The sequence below is a fragment of the Microcebus murinus genome, chromosome 8, assembly GCF_040939455.1.
Source record: "Microcebus murinus isolate Inina chromosome 8, M.murinus_Inina_mat1.0, whole genome shotgun sequence".
Taxonomy (NCBI): domain Eukaryota; kingdom Metazoa; phylum Chordata; class Mammalia; order Primates; family Cheirogaleidae; genus Microcebus; species Microcebus murinus.
In genome coordinates this window covers 76354170-76368458 of record NC_134111.1, presented here as the reverse complement: position 1 = coordinate 76368458, position 14289 = coordinate 76354170, and the positions used below count along the sequence as shown (strand labels likewise).

At 41.4% G+C, this 14289-nt stretch overlaps 1 protein-coding gene and 1 pseudogene across 29 annotated transcripts in view; one reads left to right on the top strand and one right to left on the bottom strand.

Annotated features, from left to right (window-relative positions):
- ABI2 (abl interactor 2) overlaps positions 1-13664 on the bottom strand; it is a 106129-nt gene extending 92465 nt beyond the window's left edge. For 19 of the 29 annotated variants that reach the window (XM_076005839.1, XM_020288263.2, XM_012738920.3 and 16 more), the window contains exon 1: positions 13288-13664. In XM_076005839.1, coding sequence (XP_075861954.1) covers positions 13288-13404 — 117 coding nt within the window. In that variant the 5' untranslated portion in view covers positions 13405-13664. The remainder of the gene's footprint in view (positions 1-13287) is intronic. The other 10 variants (XM_012738925.3, XM_012738932.3, XM_012738926.3 and 7 more) reach the window with 1 other exon arrangement.
- On the top strand, positions 3486-4460 carry LOC105856930 (mitochondrial import inner membrane translocase subunit Tim8 A pseudogene; annotated as a pseudogene).
- Positions 13665-14289: the final 625 nt, after the last annotated feature.

Below are 14289 nucleotides of genomic sequence, written 5' to 3'. Positions count from 1 at the left end.
TAAAGACCTAAATAAAAGACATGTTCATGGGCCAGGTACAGTGTCTCACACCTACAATCCCAGCACTTTGGGAGGCAGAGGCAGGAGGACTGCTTGAGACCATGCATGTATCAAGCTAAATGACTTAATTTCCCTCTTGTCAACCCAGCCTGCCCTTCTACATTTAGAATGAAAGGTTTTGAGGGAGAAGAACAATCACTATTCAAGCACTAACTCCTGACAGAAGACTTGTGGTACATACTGGAAAAAGGATGGCGTCCCTTGTTGGCTCCTCCTATCCAACTTTGTTTTGTAGGTTCTAGAAGTTCCTAACAAGGTATCTCCTTACCTATATTCAAATTCTTCAACAGACAAATGGATAAGGCCAAACAATAGCAAGAATCACAAAAGAAAAATAGTCCCATGTTATATTTAGTTCAACCCCATTAATTTAAAATTTCTAACAAAGACTGTTCATAGAAATCAAAACAGTAACAGAATCGGGCTGTAGGTCCATGAGTTATTTACCATTGACGTTGCAGAATGGGAATATGCTCAATAAATAATTCTGAATGAACAGGAAGGAAAAAATATATAATAAATGATGCGAGTCTTAAGTTCATTTTACTCAACAAAAATACTGAACACTAAGAACTGAGGACATTAGAGGCAAAAAATGAACATAATTCTGCTCTGCACAGAATTATTAGGTCATTAAATATGAAATGTCCAATTCTGAATCAAAAGTGTAGTTTATTATATCTTAAGAAGCAGTACAATTAATCAAAGTATGTGCCTAAACTACTGATGCAGTTTTGCCATCTTAATAGTAGCTTGCTTACACCAGCAGCAAAGAAGCATGGAGAGCAAGTGGCAACGAAATCACAAAAGACATTTTTCACAGCTTGTTGACAACTAAATAGTTTTCCTTGCAAAAAGTGGTCTAAAGCCTGGACTTGGAGCCTGGACTACCACCAAAGTGGTAGTCAGTTGGTGCAAGGTCTAGTGAATATGGTGGATGATAAAGAGTGTCTAGGTCTAGCCTCTGTAGTTTGAGCAGCACTGTTTGTGCAACATGTGGTCAAACCTTGTCTTGCAAAAGGATTTGCCTATCTCTGTTGACCAATCTCAGCTGCTTAATTGTAAGCATCTTCATTATTTCGTCAATTAGTTGCAGTAAACATCCACTGTTATTGACTGACCAAGTTTCATGAAGCTGTAGTGGATAATATCAGCACTGGACCACCAAATAGACACAGCCACTTTTTGATGCATATTCAGTTTTGGACTGTGTTTGAGCACTTCATCTTTATCCAACCATTGTGCCAGATGCTTGCGATTGTCAGAAAGAATCCATTTGTCATCACATGTAACAAAATGGTGTAGAAATGGTTCACCTTTATGCTGTGACAGCAAAGAAAGGCAAGCTTCAAGATTTCTCAACTCTAATGTAATTCAATCAGAACTCACCTATCCAGCCTCTTTACCTTGCCGATAAATGGTCTAATATTGTTGGAATAGTAACATCAAACTTTACTGTTAATTCATGGTTGAGATGGATTCATTTCCACTACAGCTTTCAGCTCATCATTATACACCTTGGTCTCAGGTCACCCACGTGTCTCATTTTCAAGATTAAAATCACCAGAAAATAACTTCTCAAACCACTGATGTAAATGTGTTCATTAGCTACATCCTTCCCAACCTCTTCATTGATATTTTGAGCTGTCTGCACTGCACTGGTTCCACAATGGAACTCATATTTGAAAATAACACGAATTTTTGACTTATCCATGGATTCATAAAAAGTAATCTAAAAACAATTTGAAAGACAAGAAAACCATATGTTTGAAAGAATGAGGATGTACCTTCACAATAAAAATAAGAAGTGTCAAAGTGAAATGTCAGAGATTATCACATATCAAATTTAAGTACCTAAGGAAATTGGACATTTCATACTTAATAACCTATAATTTAGCAGGCAGTGGTAAATCTGAGTTTATCTAATTTTTAAAAATATGAATATAAATATCTCCCTTGCTTACTTCCCAGGAAGCTGCACATCAGCTCAGACATTTGATGAGCATTCACAATAGAATAAGCCTTGCACTAACAGTAAATGAACTGCTTAATTAACTCTAAAGTACCATGTGTTAAATATTAGTGTCAATTCTGTTGACCACATCTACATTAAATACGCTGGACAAATAAAAAATATGTGCCGGAAATACTCTTCTAGACATTGACCTAGGCAAAGAATTTATGAAGAAGACCCCAAAGGCAATCACAACAGCAACAAAAATAAACAAATGGGATCTGATCAAATTAAAAAGTTTCTGCACAGCCAAAGAAACTGTCAAGAGAGCAAATAGACAACCCTCAGAATGGGAGAAAATTTTTGGAAGTTACACATCTGATAAAGGGCTGATAACTAGAATCTATTTAGAACTCAGGAAAATCAGCAAGAAAAAAATCAAACAACCCTATCAAAGAATGGGCAAAGGACATGAACAGAAACTTCTCAAAAGAAGACAGAATGCCCAACAAACATATGAAAAAATGTTCAACTAGATCTCTAATCATCAGGGAAATACAAATCAAAACCACAATGAGGGTTGAACTTTCTCATGCTTAATCTCAGGCTAAATGTAAATGATATTTGTAAAGTTTGAATAAAATTCTGTTTACTCAAAAAAAAAAAAAACCACAATGAGGCTGGGCGCAGTGGCTCACGCCTGTAATCCTAGCACTCTGGGAGGCCGAGGCAGGTGGATTGCTCGAGGTCAGGAGTTCAAAACCAGCCTAAGCAAGAGCGAGACCTCGTCTCTACCATAAATAGAAAGAAATTAACTGGCCAACTAATATATATAGAAAAAATTAGCCAGGGTGGCGCATGCCTGTAGTCCCAGCTACTCGGGAGGCTGAGGCAGAAGGATTGCTTGAGCCCAGGAGTCTGAGGTTGCTGTGAGCTAGGCTGACACCACGGCACTCACTCTAGCCTGGGCGACAAAGTGAGACTCTATGTCTCAAAAAAAAAAAAAAAACAAACAAAAATCACAATGAGATATCACTTAACTCCAGTGAGAATGGCCTTTATCAAAAAGTCCCCAAACAGCAAATGCTGGCGTGGATGCAGAGAGATAGGACCACTCCTACACTGCTGGTGGGACTGCAAACTAGTTCAACCTCTGTGGAAAGCAATACGGAGATACCTCAAAGCGATACAAGTAGATCTACCATTTGATCCAGCAATTCCACTACTGGGCATCTATCCAAAAGATCAAAAGTCACTTTATGAAAAAGACACCTGCACTCGAATTTTTATAGCAGCACAATTCACAATTGCAAAGCTGTGGAAACAACCCAAGTGCCCATCAATTCATGAGTGGATTAATAAAATGTGGTGTATGTATACCATGGAGTACTACTCAGCTTTAAAAAACAATGGTGATATAGCACCTCTTGGACACGCTTGAAGCTCTTACTCGAGGGGGGAGGGGGGCATGGGCAATATATCTAACCTTAACACTTGTACCCCCAAAATACGCTAAAATTAAAAAAAAAGAAAAAAACGAAAAGCTTCTAGTAGAGAAATAAAGGAGTTAGAAATGAAAAAAAAAATTTGCCAACTTTCATTTTCATGAGCATAAATCTATAAACTCTTCAAATTTGCAAAACTAATTTATTTCACTGCTCTCAGACAAAAAATCCCTGCCCTCACATACCAGGGTAGGAAAACAAATTAGATACATTCTATCTTAAGAGATAATATGTAGAAAAATAAAGCATGGAAAGTACAAGCAAGGGGGAGAGTGAACAGGAAAGGAAGGGATCATCAAGAAGGGGACATATCAGCAAAAACCTTAAGGAGGTAAAAGAACCAGTCATGTAACTACTAGAGGGTAGAGTACTCCAGACAGAGGGCACAGCAAGTGCAAAATAAAAAGGCTCTGAGGCAGAAATAATGTCTGGTATGTTCAAAAAAAGGAAGCCAAAGTAGTTGGAGTTGAGTGAATGAACAAAGGATGGTAAAGAAGTATAATAGGAGATGAGATCAAGACTAAAAACTGGCTTGCTGGGCGGTCCCCAGGGCGGCGGGTTGTGGCTCCAGTTCTGTCCCAGAGTCACGTGAAGGTCGATGAGTTGGTGCTGACCCGTGGTCGCTCTGGGATGGATTCCTCTTCCTCTTCCTCCACAGCAGGTTTGGGCGCTGTGGATCCGCAGTTGCAGCATTTCATGGAGGTGGAGACTCAGAAGCAGCGCTTCCAGCAGGTGGTGTGCACCAGATGACCGAACGTTGTTGGGAGAAGTGCATGGACAAGCCTGGGCCAAAGTTGGACAGTCGGGCTGAGGCCTGTTTTGTGAACTACATTGAGCGCTTCATTGATACAAGCCAATTCATCTTGAATCGACTGGAACAGACCCAGAAATCCAAGCCAGTCTTCTCAGAAAGCCTTTCTTTTCTTTTTTATTTTTTTTGAGACAGAGTCTCACTTTGTGCCCAGGCTAAAGTGGGTGCCGTGGCATCAGCCTCGCTCACAGCAACCTCAAACTCCTGAGCTCAAGTGATCCTACTGCCTCAGCCTCCCGAGTAGCTGGGACTATAGGCATGCACCACCATGCCCGGCTAATTTTTTGTATATATATTTTTAGTTGGTCAATTAATTTCTTTATATTTTTAGTAGAGACAGGGTCTTGCTCAGGCTGGTTTCGAACTCCTGACCTTGAGCAATCCGCCCGCCTCGGCCTCCCAGAGTACTAGGATTACAGGCGTGAGCCACTGCGCCAGGCCTCAGAAAGCCTTTCTGACTGATCTCAGCATTACCTTTTTGGAAAAAGAAGGTAGTTCAAGAAATGAAGAGCTGTTGATGGGATGACTGAAGAAATGGCTATGGGGGAATTGGCTCCCATCTTTTGTCACTCCTGGAACATTATGTCATCTGACAAAGAACAAAGACCAATTTGTGTATGGGGGGGGGGGGAATTGAGGATTATATGTGTATTTGATTGTGTGTTTTTAATGTTAATCTTGTGACAATAATTGACAGATAAATGGAAAACTCTATTAGATGTGTATTACTGTGTGTGGGACTATGCTTTTCTCAAAAGCCCATTAACTGCTTCCTGTAATTCTGATAGTGGAACTGCTTTCTATAATTTGATTGTGGGACCACATAGGTAAAATCTCTCATTTGTGTGGATTCATTTCGAATTTCTGGGGAGATCGTTGTATCTTTCAGAAAGGATAGCAGTGAGGGGAAGGATAATTTGGTATTTAACTGTGGGCCTCCTTATCTAGTGTTTGACTATCAATGTTGGGGGAAAAAAGATCTATGGAGTGTTCATACCGTGCACTTCCGCTTTGTAGATTATTGGCCTTCCCTGTACTGTGATTTGCTTAAATATCTACATTAAATTATGGTCTCAAGGTATTATGGGCAGTCTGAGAGTCTAGAGGCCTTTAGTTATAAAGGAATCTAGCCAGTGAACATAATTCTCATTACTAGACTGCCACAAGGAAGAAGTTAACTTACCTTGTATAACAGGGTACAAAAACTTTAAAGATGTGCCTAAAAAGTTATAAAGATTTAGGCTAGTCAAAAACTAATAGCAGTTTCAGGTAGAGGTACATGTCTAATGTTGAATCAGTGCAGATTCCATTTACTGCATTCTGTTGATCACTGAAATAAAAACTTCTATGAGATTCAATTATGTGATTGAGAAGGCTTTCTATTTTGGTTTTCTGGAACCGGGAGAGGTTTAGTGTGGGCTGATTCCGAAGCTGAAATGTAGTCAGTCTGGGTACCTGCTCTATGCGAGGTACAGCACATATTCCAGGGGTCCTTGTCTTTTTGTGAGAAAAGAGAACCTCTAGATGAGATGAGGAGGGAAGGAATTCTGTGCTGTCAAGTCCCTGAGTATAGTAAAAGAGGTTGCATTGACTGGATTCTCCTCTTATTTCAAATCCTACTAGACTGGAGCATAGACCTAAAGTGGACCTACTTATCGGGAGCCTCTAGTGCAAATCCATGAAAGTTGGTGAAATATAGATTTCTAAAAGTCTAAAGTTCCTGTTTAGCTTTCTCCTGACACAGGCACTACAAGGAAATTTTTTTTTTTTTTTGAGACTGAGTCTCACTCTGTTGCCTGGGCTAGAGTGCCGTGGTGTCAGCCTAGCTCACAGCAACCTCAAACTCCTAGGCTCAAGCAATCCTTCTGCCTTAGCCTCCCGAATAGCTGGGACTACAGACATGCGCCACCATGCCCGGCTAATCTTTTTTTCTATATATTTTTAGTTGGCCAGTTGATTTCTTTCTATTTTTTAGTAGAGATGGGGTTTCGCTCTTGCTCAGGCTGGTTTCGAACTCCTGACCTTGAGCAATCCTCCCGTCTTGGCCTCCCACAGTGCTAGGATTACAGGTGTGATACAAGAAAATTTTTAAAAATAATGATGAAAACACAGTTCAACAAACATTTAAGTGCTTACTCTGTGCTACTGTTTTTAGTGACAGGATTCCAGCAGTGCACAGAAATAAAGTCCCTGCTCTTGAAGAGTTTATGTTGTACTGTGGGAAAACAGGCAACAAACATATAAATGTGTCACTTTAATATGTGCCATGGAGAAAAAGCAGGGTAGAGGTGTTAGGGAATGTTTGCTGGGCATTGTTATTTTATATAAGATGGTTAGAGAAGGCCTCCCTGGGAAGGCGGCATTTTAGCAAAGACCTGAAAGAACTAAGTGACCAAGCTTTGTGAGTATCTGGGAGAAGAATGTGTCAGGCAGAGGTAACAGCAAGTTCAAAGTCCCCAAGGTAAGAACTGCATGCCCTGATACCACGGAGAACAGTCAAGAGGTCAATATTGCTGGAGTAGGGTAACAAGAATGGTGAGAAATAAAGGTGGGGAAAAATGCATGATATGGATCAGGGTTGGGGGGGGTGTATTTGTGCACTGATCACATAGGGCCTTGTAGGCCACTGAAAGGACTTTTGGCTTTTACAAAGCAAGATGGGAAGCCATTTTGAGGCTTCAGCAGGCAAATGATATAATTTAAGTTTTAGGAGAATCTAACTGCTGTTTGGAGAACATGCACATGGCGAAGAAGTAGTAGCAGTATCAATAGTAGCAAGAATAGTGGCATTTTGAAGTCCAACAGAAATCATGCTTTTAGGGTAGGTATCTTGCATCTATATGCCCCTGTTGACTTTCCCCCTACGATTCATGTAAAACCTCAAGGAATAGAGAAAGGTTCTTTGGTCTTTTCCTACGATTCATGTAAAACCTCAAGGAATAGAGAAAGGTTCTTTGGTCTTTTCCTTAATCTTCATCTTTATTATTATAGTATTTATGTTATTTATTTTATTACTATATCCATGATTCTTTCTTATTCATTTAGTATTAAAGTGTTCTCATATGTGCAAAAAAAAAAAAGACTAAAAGCTGATCATTTGTGGCTTATAGTCAATTTGTTGTTTTTTTTTAACCTTTTTTTAAGGTATAATTTACAAATAAAAATTGTACATCTTTGAAGTGTAAAACATGATTTAGTGGTGTATGTATAGACTGCAAAATGATCATAACAAACAAGGTAATTAACACATCTATCACCTCACATAGTTACTTTTGGTGGGAGGCAGTTAGAACACTTAAGATCTATTTTTTCAATTATACACTATTAATAATATTCACGATGCAGTACATTAAATTTCCCAGAGCTTATTCATCCTGTAACTGAAAGTTTGTGTTTTTTGACCAACATCTTCCCATTTCTCCCCCTGTGCCCTCCTCCAGCCCCTGTCAACCACCATTCTTTCTATGAGTTTGACTTTCTTAGATTCCACATATAAGTGAGTTATACAGTATTTGTCTTTCTGTGTCTGGCTTATTTCGCTTTGCATAATGTTCTCCAGGTTCATCCACAATGTCACAAAGAGCAGAGTTTCCTTTTTATGGCTGAATAATATTCCATTGTATATACAGGTGACTCAAATAATACAGGTTTGAAGTGCATGAGTTCACTTATACAGACAGGGATTTCTTTCAAACAAACTTGGCTGGAAAATACAGTACTCATGGGATGCAAAACATGCATATAAGGATGGACTTTTTCTTTACTCAGGTTCCATAAGGATGACTTCAGGACTTGAGTGTGCACAGATTTTGGTACACTCAGGGGTCCTGGAACCAATTACCACATATACCAAGGGACAACTGTACATACAATACACATTTTCTTTATCCATTCATCCATAACACGATGTTTCTATATATTAGCTATTGTGAATAATGATGAAATGAACATGAGAGTACAGATCTCTCTTTGACATACTAATTTCATTCCCTGTGCTATATATCCAGAAGTGGAATTGCTAGATCATATGGTTGTCCAATTTTTAATTTTTGAGGAAAGTCCACAATGGCTGTCCCACTTTATATTACCACTGTGTACAAGGCTTCCCTTTTCTCTGCATCCTTGCCAAGACATCTCTCATTTTTACAGCCATCCTAACAGGTGTGAGGTGACAGCTCATTTTAGCTTTGATTTGCATTTCCCTAATGATTACTGCTATTGAGCATCTTTTCATACACCTGTTGGCCATTTGTATGTGTTCTTTGAAAAAATGTCCATTTAGGTCCTATGTCCATTTTTTTTTTTTTTGAGACAGAGTCTCACTTTGTTGCCCAGGCTAGAGTGAGTGCCGTGGCGCTAGCCTGGCTCACAGCAACCTCAATCTCCGGGACTCAGCGATCCTACTGCCTCAGCCTCCCGAGTAGCTGGGACTACAGGCATGCGCCACCATGCCCGGCTAATTTTTTTGTATATATGTATTTTTAGTTGGTCAATTAATTTATTTCTATTTTTGGTAGAGACGGGGTCTCGCTCAGGCTGGTTTCGAACTCCTGACCTTGAGCAATCCGCCCGCCTAGGCCTCCAAAAGTGCTAGGATTACAGGCGTGAGCCACCACGCCCGGCCCCCTATGTCCATTTTTAAACCTGATTTTTTATTTTTCTTGCTATTAAGTTCTTCATATATTTTGGATATAAACTCTTTATCAGATAAATGGTTTACAAATATTTTCTCCTATTCCATAGGCTGCCTTTTCATTTTGTTTCCTTTGCTGTACAGAAGGTTTTTAATTTGATGCAATCACTCTCATTTCTGGTTTTGTTTATCTTGGCTTTTGGTGTCATATTCATAAAAATCATTGCCAGGACCAATGTAAAGGAGCTTTTTCTCTATGTTTTCCTCTAGAAGTTTTACAATTTTAGGTCTTACATTTAAGTCTTTAATCCATTTCAAGTTAATACTGTGTTTGGTACAAAGGTCCAATTTAATTCTTTTGCATGTGGATATACGGTTTTCCCAACACCCTTTAATGAAGAGACAATCCTTTCCCATTGTGTACCTGGTGCCCTTATCAAAACTAGTTGACTATCTATCTATCTATCTATCTATCTATCTATCTATCTATCTATCTATCTATCCATCCACACACACACACATATATGCGTATTTCTGGGCTCTCTATTCTGTTTTATTGGTCTATGTATGTTTTTACTCCGGTATCACATTTTGATTACTATGGCTTTGTAATATAGTTTGAAATTTATTTGTAGCTCACGCTTGTAATCCAACCACTTTGGGAGGCCAAAGTGAGAGGATTGCTTAAGGCCAGGAGTTGGAGACCAACAAGAGTGAGATCCAAGACCCTGTTTCTAAACAAAATACAAAAATAAGCTGGGTGTGGTGGTGTGCACCTGCACAAGTTGCCAGCTACTAGGAAGGCTGAGGCAGGAGGACTGCCTGAGCCCAGGAGTTTCAAGTTGCAGCGAGCTCTGATGACACCACTCACCACTGCACTGTAGCCCCAGGTGACAGAGTGAGACACTGTCTCACAAAAAAAAAAGAAAAAAGATTTTAAACTTCTAATGTTAACTGCATTAGTAATCTGGAAAACAACTATTTACAATCCTGCTCTATCTGTAGATTTCATATATATATGTTAATACAGGCATCATCTGATCACTCCTAAAACCAATGTTTCTGAAGGGTACTTTTCTAAGACACAATTTAAACAGAGCACAACTGTTTTCAGAAGGACAATTATTTCCCTCTCTTTGCTCAACTTTCACACTAAATATAATCCACATTTAGAATATTCTTATTTACCTTAAATTTTTTTTTTATATTCCTAGGCATAAAACCAGTTACTTAAGAACACTGAGCAGGCTGGGCACGGTGGCTCACGCCTATAATCCTAGCACTGGGGGAGGCCAAGGCAGGCGGATTGCTCGAGGTCAGGAGTTCGAAACTAGCCTGAGCAAGAGCGAGACCCCATCTCTGCCCATAAATAGAAAGAAATTAATTGGCCAACTAGTATACACAGAAAACATTAACCGGGCATGGTGACACATGCCTGTAGTCCCAGCTACTCGGGAGGCTGAGGCAAAAGGATTGCTTGAGCCCAGGAGTTTGAGGTTGCTGTGAGCTAGACTGATGCCATGGCACTCACTCAAGCCTGGGCAACAAAGCAAGACTCTGTCTCAAAAAAGAAAAAAAAAAAAAAAACACTGAGCAAAAACACTTACTACATATGATCAATTTTTTTCTGCTTTATAGGCAAAAATTACATTTCCACACAATAAAATGAGTGTTTAGTTAGTTAACTCAAGCTAGTGGCTAAGACATGATGCTATAAAAAGGCTAAATTGACCATTTGATCACCAATCCCCATCAATTAACTTTCATCTACTGCAGGGTCACAGGCAGCATCAAAACCCCTGCTGATCAGTGCTTTAGTCACAAGGCCAATGTACAGCTAGATCAGCACAAACCCACTATCACTATATTTTGTTTGTCAACTTTATAACAAATCATGTAAGAGCTATCATCCTGGGAGAGTGCACCAATAATATGCCCACTGGATACTAAAACAGATGATAATCTAAGACGTAAAAGTGTAAAATCTACTTCAGATGCTAAATTGAGGAAATAAGATACTTTTAAATCCATTTCTATTAAATCAATATTTATGCTTTAAATTTTAAAACACTACCATATTAAATTTTGAGTCTCGCTGCTAAAACACATACTGGTGACAGTAACATTCTTCTCTTTTCAGCTAGAGGAAATGAATAAAACATAAAAAAGATAATTGCTGATGCCATTAACCTCTCAGCTTTACTTATCCATGTATTTTTACCTTAATGTAGCAACTATAATCTAAAACAGCATTCCCCAACCTTTTTGGCACCAGGGGCCATTTTCATGGAAGACAATTTTTCCATGGTGGGGGTGAGAGGTATGGTTTCAGGATGATTCAAGCGCATTACATTTATTGTGCACTTTATGTCTATTATTATTACATTGTAATATACAATAAAATAATTATACAATTCACCATGGGTTGAGGACCCCTGATCTAAAAGGAACTGGTACCTTCAAATTACAATAAAAATTATCTTCCAAAGACAGACAAATCCATTTCTTTTTCTTACTTACTGCAGTAACTGCAATCCAATCACTTTTCCACCTTCAATTTCTCTGCTGACCTACAACTGTTTCCCATAATATGCTGCACAAGGCAATGGAATTACCACTTAAATATTTTAGGTTTTGCCTCTCCTAGGGATTATGAATTCTCTCAGGATAGCACTGCTTCCCCTAGTTCTTCTTCCCACCAGCAGTTCACTACAGAGTGTAAACTAACTATATGGTATTAATTTGCTCACAGATCAGCCTCCCTTGCTAACCAGACTATGAAACTCTGCAGACACTAGGTGTGTAACCATCAATCCTTGACACAGCTCTGGACCATAAATACATTTCAAATACATTTACTAAAAAAATTGAGCAAATATACCTTTGAATCTTTCCTATCCCACTATCAGCAAAGTACCTACAAATATGGACATTTGTATTTTTTCTATAGTAATCTTTGACTTTTGACCACATTCCTTCCTACTAGCCATACTTAACTGCCTCTCGGGAGGGAAAAGGTTTGAATTACATCTGATTCATTCTCCAATACTAATGTTCTCTACAAGAAATACAGAGTTCACTATATGATTAATCAAATAAAATCTCACAACACCATCCTTAATTAACCATGTGGCCCTTACAAAATTTATGGACCTATGAATTTTAACAGCTATTTTTTTAAATTTACACTAAGACTTGAGAATGCTTTCCAATACAGCTGATGTTAAGGATGCCTAGAGAGATGGGGATGGAAACAGGGAAGAAAAAAAAAAAAGACTGAAGAAACAATTTAACATACTGGTTTCATTTCCACCTTTATACCAAGAGAATTTAAATAAAGAAAAAAATGGAGGCAGAACCTGCAATTCAGAATAACCATAAAGAAAACAAAAGATGCTGCATTTGCCAACTGTGAGTTTTAACCTAACCTTTCATGTAATTTTTAAAGGATTTTTTTTTTAATTCACAGAATCTTTTGCTTCATCCAGAAGCAGTTGGATCTTATCTCACCCAATATTCCCCGCCTCCACACACACACCCGCTACCACTATGAGCACCTGTGCCAAACCAACCATCACGGGAAAAAATTAAACCATGTGGTTCATTTTCCTAATTCTCTCTAAAACAGTCACAGTTCTTCCCAGAGGAAAATTACCTATTCTAACGGGACTGAGGGGGAAAACCAGATTATCATGCAACTTCCCATTCTCCATAGGGAGAAAAATGGCATTAACTTCCAACAAGACACAACTGCTCATCTGCCGTTTCCCCTTTTAGAACCCCGAAAATTAAGAAAAAGGTTTTTGATGCATTCACAGGAATAGAAAACGGAGGCACTTCACTTTGCAGCAATATAGCCCCTTCAAAATCCCCCAGAATTTGGGGAGTGGGGGCAATCCATCAATCCGCCCCCAACCTCTACCAAACGAGGGAGCAAAATTCCGTCAAATAGAAAATGCCACTCTCCGCCTCCTCCCCCATCCGGAGCACAGACCCGCACGGAGTGCGGGGGCAGCCGAGGGCAGAAGCGAGGAGGCGGGACGCGCGCGACTCACGCACCGAGCTGAGGACTGGTTCACGGCTTTTAAAAATGTTTTAAAGATACGATTTCCTCCAGCCACTGGATTCCCACCCATTCACTGGTCCCAGGCTTCACCCTGTTCCTCACCCGCCTCCCCACCGGAGGCTGAGCGGGCCGTGTCCCGGCGGCGGCCTCGGCCCCGCGCCCCTACGCCCCCAGGCGTGAGGCCCCCGTTTGGGGATCCCCCACGCGCCCCTCACCACCCCGAGACCCGACGCGCCCGAGCCGGGGGATGCGTCGCACCTGGATGTAGTTGTTCTCGCAGTAATCGGCCACCCGCTCCAGATTCGTGTAGCTGTCGAAGAGGGCCCGGCGGCCCCCCGGGATTTCCTCTTCCAGCAGCATCTGCAGCTCCGCCATCTTCACATCCTCCTCCTCCTCCTCCTCATATAGCCCGCAGAGGTAGCAGCGGCGGCACCGCCAGGGAAGCCCGAGACCGGGAGAGGAGGAGCAGCGGAGACGGCGGCGGTAACTCCGAAGGAGCGAAAAACAGCCCCAGCGCGCTACAGGGGAGGGGGCGACAGGGGCGGGGCGCGAGCCGACGGGCTGCGAGAACGGTCACCGCGGCGACGGACGGCCGGGCGCGCGCACGCGCGCTCCCCGCCCTCCGCCCCCGGCGCCCGAAAAAGATTCCCACCCTCGCCCGCGCCGCCCGCCCCTCCCCCACTTCCGGCGTCTCCTAGCGACGGCGGGGGTGGGGGCCGGGATGCGCGCAGGATTCGGTCGCGCAGTTAACCCTTCGGCCACCTTGGGTTGCGGAGCTCGGGAAGTCTCCCCTCCCGCTGCCTTTGTTAGCCGCGCGGGAGCGCGCTGCCGGCTCCGCTGGCTTCCTGCTGGAGCTCTCCGTGACTCACCTCGGCGCTGTCCTCACGCTGGGGCGACCCCGGTGGAGGTCATCGTCCGGAGGAACTTCTGAGGCTTTCTCTGCTCCTGACTGGAGGCCGAAGGAGATCACAGCCTGGACTCTTGGGACCATCCTCTGTGAAAGATCACACCTCACCCGGGCAGGGATAATGCTCAGAAAACTTCCATGTAGCTTTAAGTGCCACCTGACTTTTCATTTTTCTGTTTTGACCTCATCCTCTTTGTTACAAAGTAATTTGCAGTTTCGTAAATCCCAAATTTCCTACACTCCTGCTTTTTTGTATTTATCCACTAAAGCTGTTTTCCCTGCCACATTAGCCCCTGTCTGTTCTGGTTTGCCCGCTCCCTGGCCCTCCGCTTTTTGTGCTTACCATTTCTGGG